This window comes from Scyliorhinus canicula, chromosome 18 (genome assembly GCF_902713615.1).
Source record: "Scyliorhinus canicula chromosome 18, sScyCan1.1, whole genome shotgun sequence".
NCBI classification, from domain to species: Eukaryota; Metazoa; Chordata; class Chondrichthyes; order Carcharhiniformes; family Scyliorhinidae; genus Scyliorhinus; species Scyliorhinus canicula.
The window spans coordinates 8,884,726-8,899,266 of record NC_052163.1 but is presented as its reverse complement, the minus strand read 5'-3'; the positions used below and the strand labels follow the sequence as shown (position 1 = coordinate 8,899,266).

General features: G+C 43.4%; 1 protein-coding gene across 1 annotated transcript in view; it reads right to left on the bottom strand.

Annotated features, from left to right (window-relative positions):
* Nucleotides 1–5,276: 5,276 nt before the first annotated feature.
* LOC119953069 (protein kinase C alpha type-like) overlaps nt 5,277–14,541 on the bottom strand; it is a 249,538-nt gene continuing 240,273 nt past the window's right edge. The window contains exon 16 of the mRNA XM_038776888.1: nt 5,277–10,462. Within this exon, the coding sequence (XP_038632816.1) occupies nt 10,298–10,462 (165 nt within the window). The 3' untranslated portion in view covers nt 5,277–10,297. The remainder of the gene's footprint in view (nt 10,463–14,541) is intronic.

The window sequence follows — 14,541 nt, the reverse complement described above, 5'->3', positions numbered from 1 at the left end:
AGCACTGAAAGAGAACCAAACACCGTCTGATGCACCGGAGGGAAGCTATGTTTTGAGTATCAACTCTTTTAGACATTTATCTGAATGTTTGTTGGTGCAATGTGGATTAGACTGGTGGTTATTCCAGGATTTTGAAGGACGATAAAAGGCCCAGGGAAGAGCAGAGAAATGTCGCTGTAGGAAAGTGGGTTTGAACTGAATTGCCAATAGTCTAACAGCCAAAGTTTCTCAACACAATGTGTCATGTTTAAACTTTAGCTTTTATAGAACGTAGAATATTTCCCATCCTTTTAAAAAAATAATTTTGGAATACACAATTATTTTTTTTCCAATTAAGAGGCAATTTAGCGTGGCCAATCCACCTATCCTGCACATTTTTGGGTTGTGGGGTGAGACCCACGTAGACACGGGGAGAATGTACAAACTCCACACGGACAGTGACCCGGGGCCAGGATCGAACCTGGGACCTCAGTGCTGCAGTCCCAGTGCTAACCACTGCGCCGCCCAGAATATTTCCCATCCATCCCCAATCTGAAGTTTAATGTACAGTCAGGGATTTTAGTGGGAAGAGCCAAATCCAATATTTGGAATGTAGGCCAATCAAATTCCAATAGCATTGGGAATGAGGGATCCAGGCCAGGCATCGCCAGGTGAAGGAGAGGAAGAGAGGGGGGGGGATATTGGTCACTTGTATTTGGTCATCATTTTGAAGTATTCCATTTGGTTCTTTATATAATGCATGAATTTTATCTTATTATTATCAGTTACATAGTAAACCATATGCCAGTTTGGGAAGCAGAGAAATAGGTTACCAACTCCGGGCAAGATTGGTTTTTACACGGTTCAAGGCCTGAGTCAAGCTCACATTCCGAGCCCTGGTGCGATTTTAATTTCTGGGCATCATTTCCAATATTGTATTGCCATCCGAGTTCGGCTTGGCAGGAGAGAGGGAGGGAGGGAGAGTCGGCTGCTGCTTCTGGGAGCCACAGAAACGGTATATTTTGGAGGGTTTATGATCAAAGGAATGTGTGTGGAAGCCTGGGCTAAGGGGGCAACAGGAAATAATTTCTAAAAACCTAACTTTCTGGGCCTCTTCTGGTCCTGGCAGCTTTGCATGGGAGGTTTATGGCTGTTAGGGGTCTCCTACACAGGCAACAAGATAAAGTCCAGTGACAATAGCAGAGCCCAACCCATATATTTAGTGTCCTCATCAATCTGTGGTATTAGTAACAGCGACAACACAGTCTTTTATAGATTATAGAACAGTACAGCACAGAACAGGCCCTTCGGCCCTCGATGTTGTGCCGGGCAATGATCACCCTACTCAAACCCATGTATCCACTCTATACCCGTAACCCAACAACTCCCCCCCTTAACCTTACTATTAGGACACTACGGGCAATTTAGCATGGCCAATCCACCTAACCCGCACATCTTTGGACTGTGGGAGGAAACCGGAGCACCCGGAGGAAACCCACGCACACACGGGGAGGACATGCAGACTCCACACAGACAGTGACCCAAGCCGGGAATCGAACCTGGGACCCTGGAGCTGTGAAGCATTGATGCTAACCACCATGCTACCGTGCTGCCCCGATTTGTGGAGTCAAATTCCTGTCTTCTGTGGACATTCTTCAGAGTATTTTGGCTCTGCCACTGTGCTGAGTATGAGACAGATTCAGACCAGGTTTAAATAGCTGAAAGCAGCACCAGTCTGTACCCCCTGGCCAGGCCTATTCCTCACTGCACTATTAACATCGAGCTAGGCGACCAAACCTGGCTCACTGAGGAGGTAGGAGAGTCTGCCAGGAGTAACAACTAAAAATGAGTTGGCAAACGGGTGAGTTATAACAAAGCAGCATGCAATAGAGCTATTCAATCCTTCCAACAACTGATCAATTCAGAGTTCTGCAGTTTTACCACGTTCCGTTGTAAATAGTGGTGAATAATTAAACAACAAACTGGAGGACAAGGCGACTTCAACATTGCAATCCTCGTCAAGGATTGACGTAAAAAATGACATATAGTGAGGAATGAGAAAAGACCTTGATTAGTAAGTTCCCGGATGACACCAAGGTTGGTGGAGTGGCAGATAGTGTTGAGGATTGTCAGAGGATACAGCAGGACATAGTTAGGTTGGAGACTTGGGCAGAGAAATGGCAAATGGAGTTTAATCCAGACAAATGTGAGGTAATGCATTTTGGTAGGTCAAACATAGAGGGGGAATATACCGTTAATAGCATAACTCTTAGGAATATAGAAAGTCATGAGAGATCTGGGTGTGCAGGTCCACAGATCTTTGAAAGTGGACAAGGTAGTCAAGAAAGCATACGGAATGCTTGCCTTCATTGGACGGGACATCGAGTATAAAAACGGGCAAGTCATGCTACAGTTGTATGGAACCTTGGTAAGGCCGCACTTGGAATATTGCGCCCAGTTCTGGTCGCCACACTACCAGAAGGGTGTGGAGGCTCTGGAAAGGGTGCAGAGGAGGTTTACCAGGATGTTGCCTGGTCTGGGTGTTAGCTATGTGGAGAGGCTGAAAAGACTTGGACTGTTTTCATTAGAAAGGCAGAGGTTGAAGGGTGACCCGATAACGGTCTGCAAGATTATGAGGGGCATGGATAGAGTGGATGGGCAGGCACTCTTTCCCAGGGTGCAGAGGTAAGTCACTAGGGGGCATGGGTTTAAGTCCATGGGGCAAGGTTTAGAGGAGATGTGCGAGGCAGGTTTTTTTACGCAGAGAGTGGTGAGTGCCTGAAACGCGTTGCCAGGGGAGGTTGTGGAAGCAGATACATTAACGGTGTTCTAAAGGCATCTTGACAAATACACTGATAGGATGGGTATAGAGGGATACGGCACAAGGAAGTGCTGGGGGTTTGGGAAAGTTTGGTATCATGACTGGTACCAGGCTTGGAGGGCCGAAGGGCCTGTTCCTGTTCTGTATTGTTCTTTGGCCGAAAAGCTCAGGGAATAGAATCCCTCTGAATGGAGATTAGGAATAACAGGAGTCAGAAAGACTGGTGGGGTAGTTTATCGACACTCTGAAGGTAGTTGTACCATTGGCAGGGCATTAGAGATGAAGTTCATGGAGCTGGTGTAGCAGGTCTTGTGGCTGAGTGGTTACCTCTGAGCCAGAGGCCCCGGGTTCAAGTCCCACCCCAGGACTTGATGGCCAAGGATTGGGTGTTGAGACGGGCTGTGTCATCCTGCAAATCCTTCCAAAACGCCAATGCTGGGGGTAAGAGTGGGAGAGACTCCTGGCCAGCCATGCTTGATGTGGAATGGCGCGCCTCAAGCTATAAGCCCCTGGTGACAGACTAGCGACTTGTTCTGGGAATTACTGGCTATGGAAACAGACAGGTGTCTGCCTTGATGCACCACTAGGTGTGGGAAGAGAATTGGAATTGGTGCTTGTAACAAAGGCAATATAAACATGATGTGGAACATTAATCATCATTCAACAGGACCAATTGAATTTTCAATGGTTTGGGAGATGAGTTTATAGAATGTTTCTGTGATACTTGCCACGAACACTTACATAGTGGAACAAACTAGGGATAAAGGTATCTTAGATATTCTGTTGAGGCAGAATTAATTAATCAAAGATCCTCTGGTGATTTACTTAACCTTTAATTGTTTATTGTTTGAACTGCTTAGGGACATTTTTACAGTGATAGAATGTGTTTTCATAGAATTTACAGTGCAGAAGGAGGCCATTCAGCCTATCGAGTCTGCACCAGCCCTCGGAAAGAGCACCCTACTTAAACCCACCCGTCTACCCTATCCCCGTAACCCACCTAACCTTTTGGACACTAAGGGGCAATTTAGCATGGCCAATCCACCTAACCTGCACATTTTTGTGGGAGGAAACCGGAGCACCCGGAGGAAACGCACACATGCACGGGGAGAAAGTGCAAACTCCACACAGTCACCTGAGGCTGGAATTAAACCCGAGCCCTGGAACTGTGAGGCAGCAGTGCTAACCACTGTGCCGTTTTTATCTATGGCACCATGTACTTTGTTCATTCATTCATTCAAAGGCTGGTTTAGCACACTGGGCTAAATCGCTGGCTTTTAAAGCAGACCAAGGCAGGCCAGCAGCACGGTTCAATTCCCATACCAGCCTCCCCGAACAGGTGCCGGAATGTGGTGACTGGGGGCTTTTCACGGTAATTTCATTGAAGCCTACTCGTGACAATAAGCGATTTTCATTTTCATTTCATTTGTACCGATCCACTTAAAAAAATGTATTGCTCCCTCATGTTCCATATGCTACCATACACCAGCTAAGGCGATTTATTTCTAGGTCTTTGATACTGGAGAAAGTGTGCATTCATCTTACTCTCATGTTTGGGTCAGGGCGGTTGGGGGGGGGGGGGGGGGGGGGGGGGGAACGGGGACGGACGGGGGACAAGGAGGGTTTGAAGCAACATAAAAAAAGCTTTATCTGCGGGGAAATCGCAAGTGAAAGCCACATCACATCGCTGATATGTCAGATTTCACATTTAGCAATATGCCTTGTAACTATCACCCAACCCAATATCCCCCCTCCTCTTAAAGTGAAGCTGCAATGTTTTTAATGGATGAAGGTGCTTCTTGAAGTGGTAGGGCAGCATGGTAGCACAGTGGTTAGCATAGTTGCTTCACAGCTCCAGGGTCCCAGGTTCGATTCCCAGCTTGGGTCACTGTCTGTGCGGAGTCTGCACGTTTTCCCGTGTCTGCGTGGGTTTCCTCCGGGTGCTCCGGTTTCCTCCCACAGTTCAAATATGCGCGGGTTAAGTGGATTAGCCATGATAAATTCCCTTTAGTGTCCAAAAAAAGGTTAGGTGGGGTTACTAGGTTACAGGGATGGGGTGGAGGCGTGGGCTTAAGTAGGGTGCCGATGCAGACCTGATGGGCCGAATGGCCTCCTTCTGCACTGTAAATTCTATGATTCTAAATAACAAGTCCAAGATCTGAGCTGAATCTGTGCTGATTTCAATGGGAGTGTCAGTTGGCCTCAGTGCCCTGAACCTGGGGAGGAAATCAATTAGCTAAGAGTCCTCTTTTCTATTACCGAGTGACACCTTTCACAAGGTCGCTTGTGGCTGCCAGTAGAGATCCTGATCTGTCTTGGTCGTGAGGCCCTCTGCACTGAAATTGTTCAGACTACACTCAAATACTCCGTTCTTGGTCAGCACCGGCACTGGTGTGACCCAGTAACTTTCAGCTTCTTTAGACGAGGAGTAAGTTTGACAAAAGACTGCACAGATACATTTAAATCAAAGAAAACATAGTTGACAGCCACTTGTTTATTTTTACACATTGTCAAACTACAATTAACATATAACAAACAATACCATGCAAAACAATTTAAGGAAAGCAAGGTGCTTATATGTAATAGAAAAAGAAAACATTATGCTTTAATAATATACCATCTCCTACCAACTTCTAAATGAATATTGTGACATCTGCACCTATTCCCTTGCTGGCTTGCTACAGTTCCTAAGTGTTTAGAATGCAATGGTAAAGAAAATAATGTTACTGCTTATGATAAAGGATGGGAATATAACTTCTGACATTGCAATTTAAAGCAACACTTTTAAATGTTTAGAAACGCTGTGGATAGATTTTTTTGGGCGGGTTTAATGGGCACATTGTCCTTGTCAAGTGATTCACCTGCCATTGTACGAGGTCTGTAAACAATAATATGACTTGGATCAAAATGGGATTACATCACTGGCATTTGCCTTAAAAATTCTGCACAATATGTTGTGTTTTCTGCAGTGCGATTGACCCCTGCAGCCGTAACAGCAACTGTGGGATTCAGTTTCTGAAACTAAATCTGGCCGGACAGAACTCCCAGAAAGTATTGCCACAGTCTGGATTCGTCAATGTGATTCCCATTTCTGTGATATTATTCGTTTTTAAGGTTTTTAACAAAGATATGATGTGTCAGTGTTTCAGAATCTTGATATCAGTGCTTTTTTGAACATTCATATTTAGAAACACTGGGGAATTCTCTACAAGTAGATGATGATTCGCCCCCTATAGCGTGAGAACAAGAAAAAACACAAATTTTGCTATTGGACAAACATGCCCACAATAAATTCTAGGAAATGTTACATAAATCATTTGCATAGAAATGCAACCACTTCAAGATGCTAAAATCTGTATACTTTATGCAGAACTATACCAAAATACAAACACCTGGGCTTCCTGAAACATTCAGAAAAATGGATCATCTCTCCCTGTCACCGCCCCCCACCCTTTAATCCTCAGTAAAATAGTTATCTAGGCCTTTGCACGAGAGGGTGCAGAGGAGATTCACCAGGATGTTGCCTGGGCTGAGCATTTCAGCTAAGTGGATAGACTGGGGTTGCTTTCCTTGGAGCAGAGAGGGCTAAGGGGGGACATGATTGAGGTGCATAAAATTATGTGGGGCATAGACAGGGTGGATAGGAAAGAACTTTCCCCCTTAGCGGAGGGGTCAATAACCAGGGGGCATTGATTTACGGTAAGAGGCAGGTGATTTAGAGGGGATTTGAGGAGGAATGTGACGACTGGGGACTTTTCACAGTAACTTCATTTGAAGCCTACTTGTGACAGTAAGCGATTTTCATTTCATTTCATTTCAAAAGCGTTTTTACCCAGAGGGTGGTTGAAATCTGGAACGCACTGCCTGAAAGGCTGGTAGAGGCGTGGCCCCTCACAACATTTAAGAAGTATTTAGATGAGAACTGGCAAAGTGCTGGAAAATGAGATAGAAAGATGCTTGATGGCAGGCACAGACACAAGGGCCAAAGGGCTTCTTTTTATGTTGTTAAAAACTCTATGACTGTAGGTCATTTTTACCCTTCATTTTATATAATCTGCGTGATTGAACTCTTTCTGTGCAACAATTACTTAAAATGCATGGCTCTGTGTACTTGCCTGTTAGAAGTCTTACAACACCAGGTTAAAGTCCAACAGGTTTGTTTCAAACACGAGCTTTCGGAGCTGTGCTCCGAAAGCTCGTGTTTGAAACAAACCTGTTGGACTTTAACCTGGTGTTGTAAGACTTCTTACTGTGCTCACCCCAGTCCAACGCCGGCATGTCCACATCTTGCCTGTTGGTAATGACTCCCCTGCTGCATTCCTGTGAATCTAAGCACTCAGCTAGAGTCACATTTTAGCATTATTGTTAGTGATGTTAATAAGGTGGCGATGCGAAATCTGCAGCCACTTTAAGTCAATCGGGTAGATTTGTCTGCAGGGCTCTGACAAGGCAGAAGTTCAACAAGACAGTTCATTGAATATAATCCGACAGGGCAAAGCTCAAGCAATTTCATGAAAACATACAAACCCAGGTAGTTGAATTATCACCTTGAAACCCAATTTATATTCTTCAAATATTTAATTATAAATTAATTTAAAAGCTTTTGTTTAAAGAACGCTCAAAAAGGCGCGTGATAAGTTGGTGCAAAGCAGGTGAAAGTGGATAGTGGAGTTGCTGAGGGTTTATTTGGAGTGAGGGGCAATGAAATACCTGGAAACACGTTTTATTCAGCAGCGCACATCAGAGTAGATAATGCTGAATAACGTTCTGCACAGTGATGTCGGGTATCTTTATGCAAGCCTCATTATCTGCATTCCTTTTCAAAGTTCAGCCCTTTAGAGAACATGAATGACCATTTTTATTTTGCCGTCCATTTTATTAGTTTGGAGAAGCAATTGTTTGAACCACGATAAGCAGATGGCATTTTAGAAGAGATGGAGAACTGGAGCATTTACTGATTCAAACAATGTCAGGGAACAGAATTAATGCTGCCATGATACGTCAGCCATGCTTGTGCTTATTCACCTCTCTTCAACTATGGGATTTACAGAGTTCTCCAAGTCACTCCCTCCCTCAATGGCAGCCCATTCAAAACAAAATAACCACATCAATGTCAGTGCTAGTCCTAGTTTGAAGAGACTGCCTTTTGAAATAGTTTTGGGACAGATGATAGACGGCAGATATCCGATTAACTTTGAACTTTTTTTTCCAATCTTAAATAATAACAGAAAATTATATTTTAAAATACATATTAGCATTTAATTTACAAGCATATTCCCTCCTTCCTACCTCTTCTTAATAAATATTTGTATTCAAGCTCACTAGGTATAAACTCAATGAGTAAAAAGTTTGGTCCACAAAGTTACTATAAATGTCACATGGCAATTCTTAAAGGGTATATGAGGCATTACATATATTTTAATCATTTTTTCCATTCATCTACAATTCCGGCATTTAAAATCAATTTAATGTTCATTTTAAATGTTGATGTTGCAACTAACAGTGGGCTGGGTTCATATCTCCATTTACTGTACCTTCAATAAATTGGCAGAATCAGGCATATGACTTCAAACTGTATAACATGAGTGTAACCATCAATCCGCACAAGAAGCGCTGAAGGATGCGATTTTAAAAGAAAACTTGCCATTTTCAATTGTAATTTCTTTTAAAACAATGCACTTTTCAACATGGATATGGCAAACACTGTTTAGACCAGCAACCAAACATGCGTGCTTTCTTAATGTTGTTGCATACGGCACCATTGACAACATACTAATTGTATTATGACATGCGTTTCTTAAAGGCAGTAATAGTGAGCCACTGAATGACTGTTTCCAAAATCAAGGCATAAAATGATCATAACCAGTTCTCATGTTGTAACTGAATGAAGGTGCGTACATGGACTTACTCTGGCTCTTTAAGAATCAGCATTTCCTGTTCAACCTTAAGAAAAATAAAGCAAGTTTGACCAAAATAGTTCCGTTTACTGTAGTGGTAAGTATAGGAGTTAAACAATACATCAAGAAGTTAAATTGTTTTTGAAATTATAGGCTAATTTGTAATAGTACAAGCAAATGTCTTAAAAGAAAAAATACACTTTTCTGTGCCTTAAGTTTAAAAATTGCAATAGGTCTTTGAAAATTTTGAACAAGCGTACAGTTAATATCTTAAAGGAGGACTGTCATGAGAAGTGCCAGAGAATGTTTCTCAAAATGCCACTCAAGTGACTGGATTCTATTTTAGTGACTCAATTTACATAATTACATTGCAGATTTAACAAAATTGAAAGACAATTTGCAAAATGCTGTTGTCTGAAGTTAGTGCTTTCGTAACACATTGAACATATGCCCTAACAAAGCCAAAGCTTTGCCGTAAGCTGAAAATTTGCTATTTCTAAGAAAAAACAGCTCATCCCACACAAGAAACTAATTCTGAGATATGAATGAGCTGGACACATGTAGCACAGCATTCTCTGTAGTTTAATATAAAATTAGCAGATTAGTCTCTAGCACTGGCTGTGCACTAGGTTAAGTTTCTGTGTCTTTTTATTTTTTTTATAAATTTAGAGTACCCAATTATTTTTTCCAATTAAGGGGCAATTTAGTGTGGCCAATCCACCTATCCTGCACATCTTTTGGGTTGTGGGGGTGAAACCCACGCAGACACGGGGAGAATGTACAAACTCCACACGGACAGTGACCCAGGGACGGGATTCGAACCCGGGTCCTCAGCGCCGTAGGCAACAATGCTAACCACTGTGCCACCGTGCTGCCCAGTTTCTGTGTCTTTTAACAAGAACATGCTAAGATCACTGCGTGATTCATATGAGACAATGTATCACCATCCTCACAGTGGTGGCTTTGGATAAGCGATCTCTAGTACAGGTTAAAATACCAAAATTATTTGATCGGCTATTTTCTTTCTCCTCTGCTCCCCTTTCAATTATTTCTTGCAAAAAAAAGTGTCAGATTTCTTGTTCTGTAACCCAAATGGAAATATCAGTTTTATATATTAGTGCAAATTACAGGTGGAGAATGTCTTGAAACACAAATTCTGATTTACTCAAACATATCTCATCTACAACATTTTTGGAGAGACAATTGCTTCTGATGTCGAGACTATAAACTATCTTTGATTATCGGGAAGACAAGGCAGAACGAACTGGTCCCTTGGGGGCCAAATGTATATTGCAATTTGTATCTCAACATTTAAAAAAACATATTAGAATCCAGCAGAGGAGAATGCGTTCCTAAAAATCTTTCTGTCCTTTTAATTATCAGAACAATTCACAATTATATTAGACCGGTTTAAAGCTGGACTTTAAAATTGTCAACATATCTTCTTAAAGTACATTTTTTGTTTCTAAAAGTTAAAAGTGCTTGTTCCTTAACTTTTCTGAACATTTTAATCTTGTAAAATTAATCATTGATTGATTATAGACATTTTAAACAAAGGCCCATTTACTAATGCAGTTGCTTGACCTCCTCATTCTCAGTTTCATACAACATTAGGTTGACTGGGGTGAATAAATTCTTGGTTTACAAATGAGAATCCTTCAAACTCTGCCTGGTCAATGTTAGCTATGACCAGCTGGTCAGGTGGCGTTAACACCGGTTGGCCTCGTGTGAAGAACTTGTCAAAGTTTTCGGCACTTCTGCCGCACTGTGGAGAGAGAGAAAAACAAACGTCAGGATGTTTATTGAGAGACGTAAGTGGCCCCTGAGTGAAAATCCACTGGCAATAAATCTGTCGAATAAAAATGAATAACTACCACCCATGTTGGAACTTGAGTGGCATAAAATGTAATTTCCTGAGCTGTGAATGTAACAGTGCTATTTCTAATAGTTACAGGCAGTATTACTCCTATCAGACAATATTTTTGGGAGCTCCGCCTTTGCGCGAACGTTTGCAGGGGAACCATGAGTTGATGGAGAGGGCTGGGTTAACACACAAATTAATAATGCAAGTTTAAATTAACTCAGCATTGAAAGTGGCAACAATATGCACATGGATATGGATTATGTAAATTGTTTTCTGAAGTTCTGACCCATATTTCTATCCCCCCACCGCCACATCCCAGAGATTTTGTACAGTTGGTCACAATCACCAAATAAGCGGATCATTAGGAAGTAGGCATTTCCTCAGCAAACTAGAAATGAAATGAAAATCGCTTATTGTCACGAGTAGGCTTCAATGAAGTTACTGTGAAAAGCCCCTAGTCGCTACATTCCGGCGCCTGTTCAGGGAGGGCGGTACGGGAATTGAACCGTGCTGCTGGCCTGCCTTGGTCTGCTTTAAAAGCCAGTGATTTAGCCCAGTGTGCTAAACCAGCCCCTGTTTACCGGTATTAACTTTTATCCTTTATGATTCATGCCATATTTGCAGATTGATAAATAAAAACTACAACGTTCTGAACAAGTTAATACAAACTTCAGAGAATTTTGCCTTCAGTTATCCACAAAAGTCAAGGTGAGCTTTTACAAGGGGGTGTCAAACGTAACTGGGTACTGGTTAGCTCAGTTGATGAGATAACTCGCCTGTGGTTGAGAATAACACCAGTATAGCATGGATTTGATTCCCCTTCTGGTTGAGGTAGACGAGGACCTGCTTCCCACCCTGGCCCTGGGAATGGAAAAGCAACAGCAAACCACCAAAGACAAAAACTACCAGGAAAAAGGTTCAAGCTGAAGTATCAGCAAACAATTAGCCAAGTACCTACTTTTGGACAAAGCAGACATGAATGAATGAAAACTTAACATGCTCCACTATCTTACATTCTTTGTAAACATCAAGCGTTTAACAAGGACTTCCTGCTCACCAAGTGACCATGGTTTTCCAGGTAGAGGTAATCTCTGGCACTTCCACTCATCCTGGATTGGTTCCCTTGCCCTGCACCCAGCTGATTTTATCCCCCCAGTATCAAGTATGAATGAACAAAGCCCGAGTCAGAAACTAATGGAAGCAGAATGACACAGAATGTACAGCACAGAAACAGGCCACTCATCATAACTTATCAATGCTGAGGTTTGTACACCACACAAGTCTCTTTCTCCTCTCTCCCCCCCCCCCCCCCCCCCCCCCACCACCGCAGCCCCCCCCCTCCACTTTAATTACCCATATGGCCCTTCTTCACATATGCATCAAGCTTCCGCTATATTTGTCACTGTCTGTTTCAATCACTCAATCACTCCACGTGACAGCGCACTGTGCATTCTCGTAACTGGAATAATAATCACCGCTTATTGTCACAACTAGGCTTCAATGAAGCTACTGTGAAAAGCCCTCTGAAAGAAATTCCTCTTTCATTCTTTGGGCTGTTAGTGGCTAACCTCCATTTCTATTTCATTATTCTGGGCTTACAATGGAAGTAGCTCTTACCTCGGTCCTACACCAGTTGGTGACGTATGAGTTTGGAAGTCAATACTTTTCTTGGCAGTGTGTTTATTCACAGAATGCAGTATTATATATATATAGCTACTCCCCACCTTCAAAGCCAGTGTCCCAGTGGTCTCGCTTGAAAGTGTTTGAAGTACTTAATTAACCAATGCTCTTTGCTGCTATATCTTTACAATATAACAACAGCTTCTCTACATCTACCCTATCAAATCCTTCCATTCTTGTCTCCTCTCAGGCTTCCCTTCCAGAGAAAAGAGCCCCACTCATCTCAATCTGCTCCAATAGTTCATAACCTTGGGCCGAGTGCTCTTTCCAAGAGCCGGTGCAGACTCGATGGGCCGAATGGCCTCCTTCTGCACTGTACTGCACAGAGGCTTGGGATTCAGGGTGATTTAGCAGTTTGGATCAGAAATTGGCTAGCTGATAGAAGACAAAGAGTGGGGGTTGATGGGAAATGCTCTGACTGGTGTCCAGTTTCTAGTGGTGTGCCACAAGGATCTGTTTTGGGGCCGTTGCTGTTTGTTATTTTTATAAATGACCTGGAGGAGGGCGTAGAAGGATGGGTGAGTAAATTTGCAGATGCCACTAAAGTCGGTGGAGTTGTGGACAGTGCAGAAGGATGTTACAAGTTACAGAGGGACATAGATAAGCTGCAGAGCTGGGCTGACAGGTGGCAAATGGAGTTTAATGCAGAAAAGTGTGAGGTGATTCATTGTGGAAGGAATAACAGAAAGGCAGAGTACTGGGCTAATGGTAAGATTCTTGGTAGTGTGGACGAACAGAGAGATCTCGGTGTCCATGTCCATAGATCCCTGAAAGTTGCCACCCAGGTTAAGAGGGTTGTTAAGAAGGCGTACGATGTGTTAGCTTTTATTGGTAGAGGAATTGAGTTCCGGAGCCATGAGGTCATGTTGCAGTTGTACAAAACTCTGGTGCGGCCGCATTTGGAGTATTGTGTGCAGTTCTGGTCGCCACATTATAGGAAGGATGAGGAAGCATTGGAAAGGGTGAAGAGGAGATTTACCAAGATGTTGCCTGGTATGGAAGGAAGATCTTATGAGGGAAGGCTGAGGGACTTGAGGCTGTTTTCATTAGAGAGAAGAAGGTTAAGAGGTGACTTAATTGAGGCATACCAGATGATCAGAGGATTAGATAGGGTGGACAGTGAGAGCCTTTTTCTTCGGATGGTGATGTCCAGCACGAGGGGACATAGCTTTAAATTGAGGGGAGATAGATATAGGACAGATGTCAGAGGTAGGTTCTTTAGAGGGCAGCACGGTAGCATGGTGGTTAGCATAAATGCTTCACAGCTCCAGGGTCCCAGTTTCAGTTCCCGGCTGGGTCACTGTCAGTGCGGAGTCTGCACGTCCTCCCCGTGTGTGCGTGGGTTTCCTCCGGGTGCTCCGGTTTCCTCCCACAGTCCAAAGATGTGCGGGTTAGGTGGATTGGCCATGCTAAATTCCCCGGGGGGGTTGTTGGGTTACGGGTATAGGGTGGATACGTGGGTTTGAGTAGGGTGATCATTGCTCGGCACAACATCGAGGGCCGAAGGGCCTGTTCTGTGCTGTACTGTTCTATGTTTACTCAGAGAGTAGTAAGGGCGTGGAATGCCCTGCCTGCAACAGTAGTGGACTCGCCAACACTAAATGCATTCAAATGGTCATTGGATAGGCATATGGACGATAAGGGAATAGTGCAGAGGGACTTTAGAGGGGTTGCACAGGACGGCGCAACATCGTGGGCCGAAGGGCCTGCACTGCGCTGTAATGTTCTATGTACATTCTATGATAAGACTGAGAATCGATGGAATGGTAATTTATCAGGACTGTGTCCAACTGAAGCTAATGCCTGATGTGTTGGGTATTCTGGATTCGTGGAGACTGCGTTTACCTCAGCAGTAACACATACAGGCTACCACCGGGTGCTCCGGTTTCCTCCCACAGTCTAAAGATGTGCGGGTTAGGTGGATTGGCCATGCTAAATTGCCCGTAGTGTCCTAATAAAAGTAAGGTTAAGAGGGGGGGGTTGTTGGGTTACGGGTATAGGGTGGATACGTGGGTTTGAGTGGGGTGATCATGGCTCGGCACAACATTGAGGGCCGAAGGGCCTGTTCTGTGCTGTACTGTTCTATGTTCTAACACTTGAAATAGTACAACACTATTTTATTAAGCTAGAAACTGTTGAACATACTTTCACTGTGGGTCGACACTATGTTAGATTAAACTAAAGACCTATACCTATCCTAACCAGTCTATGCACTCAGCACATGGTAAAGATCTGTGCTGAAAGCTGTGAGCTCTGTTCTTCTGAGAGGCTGCATCCCGAATGAGCGGGAAAACTGATGC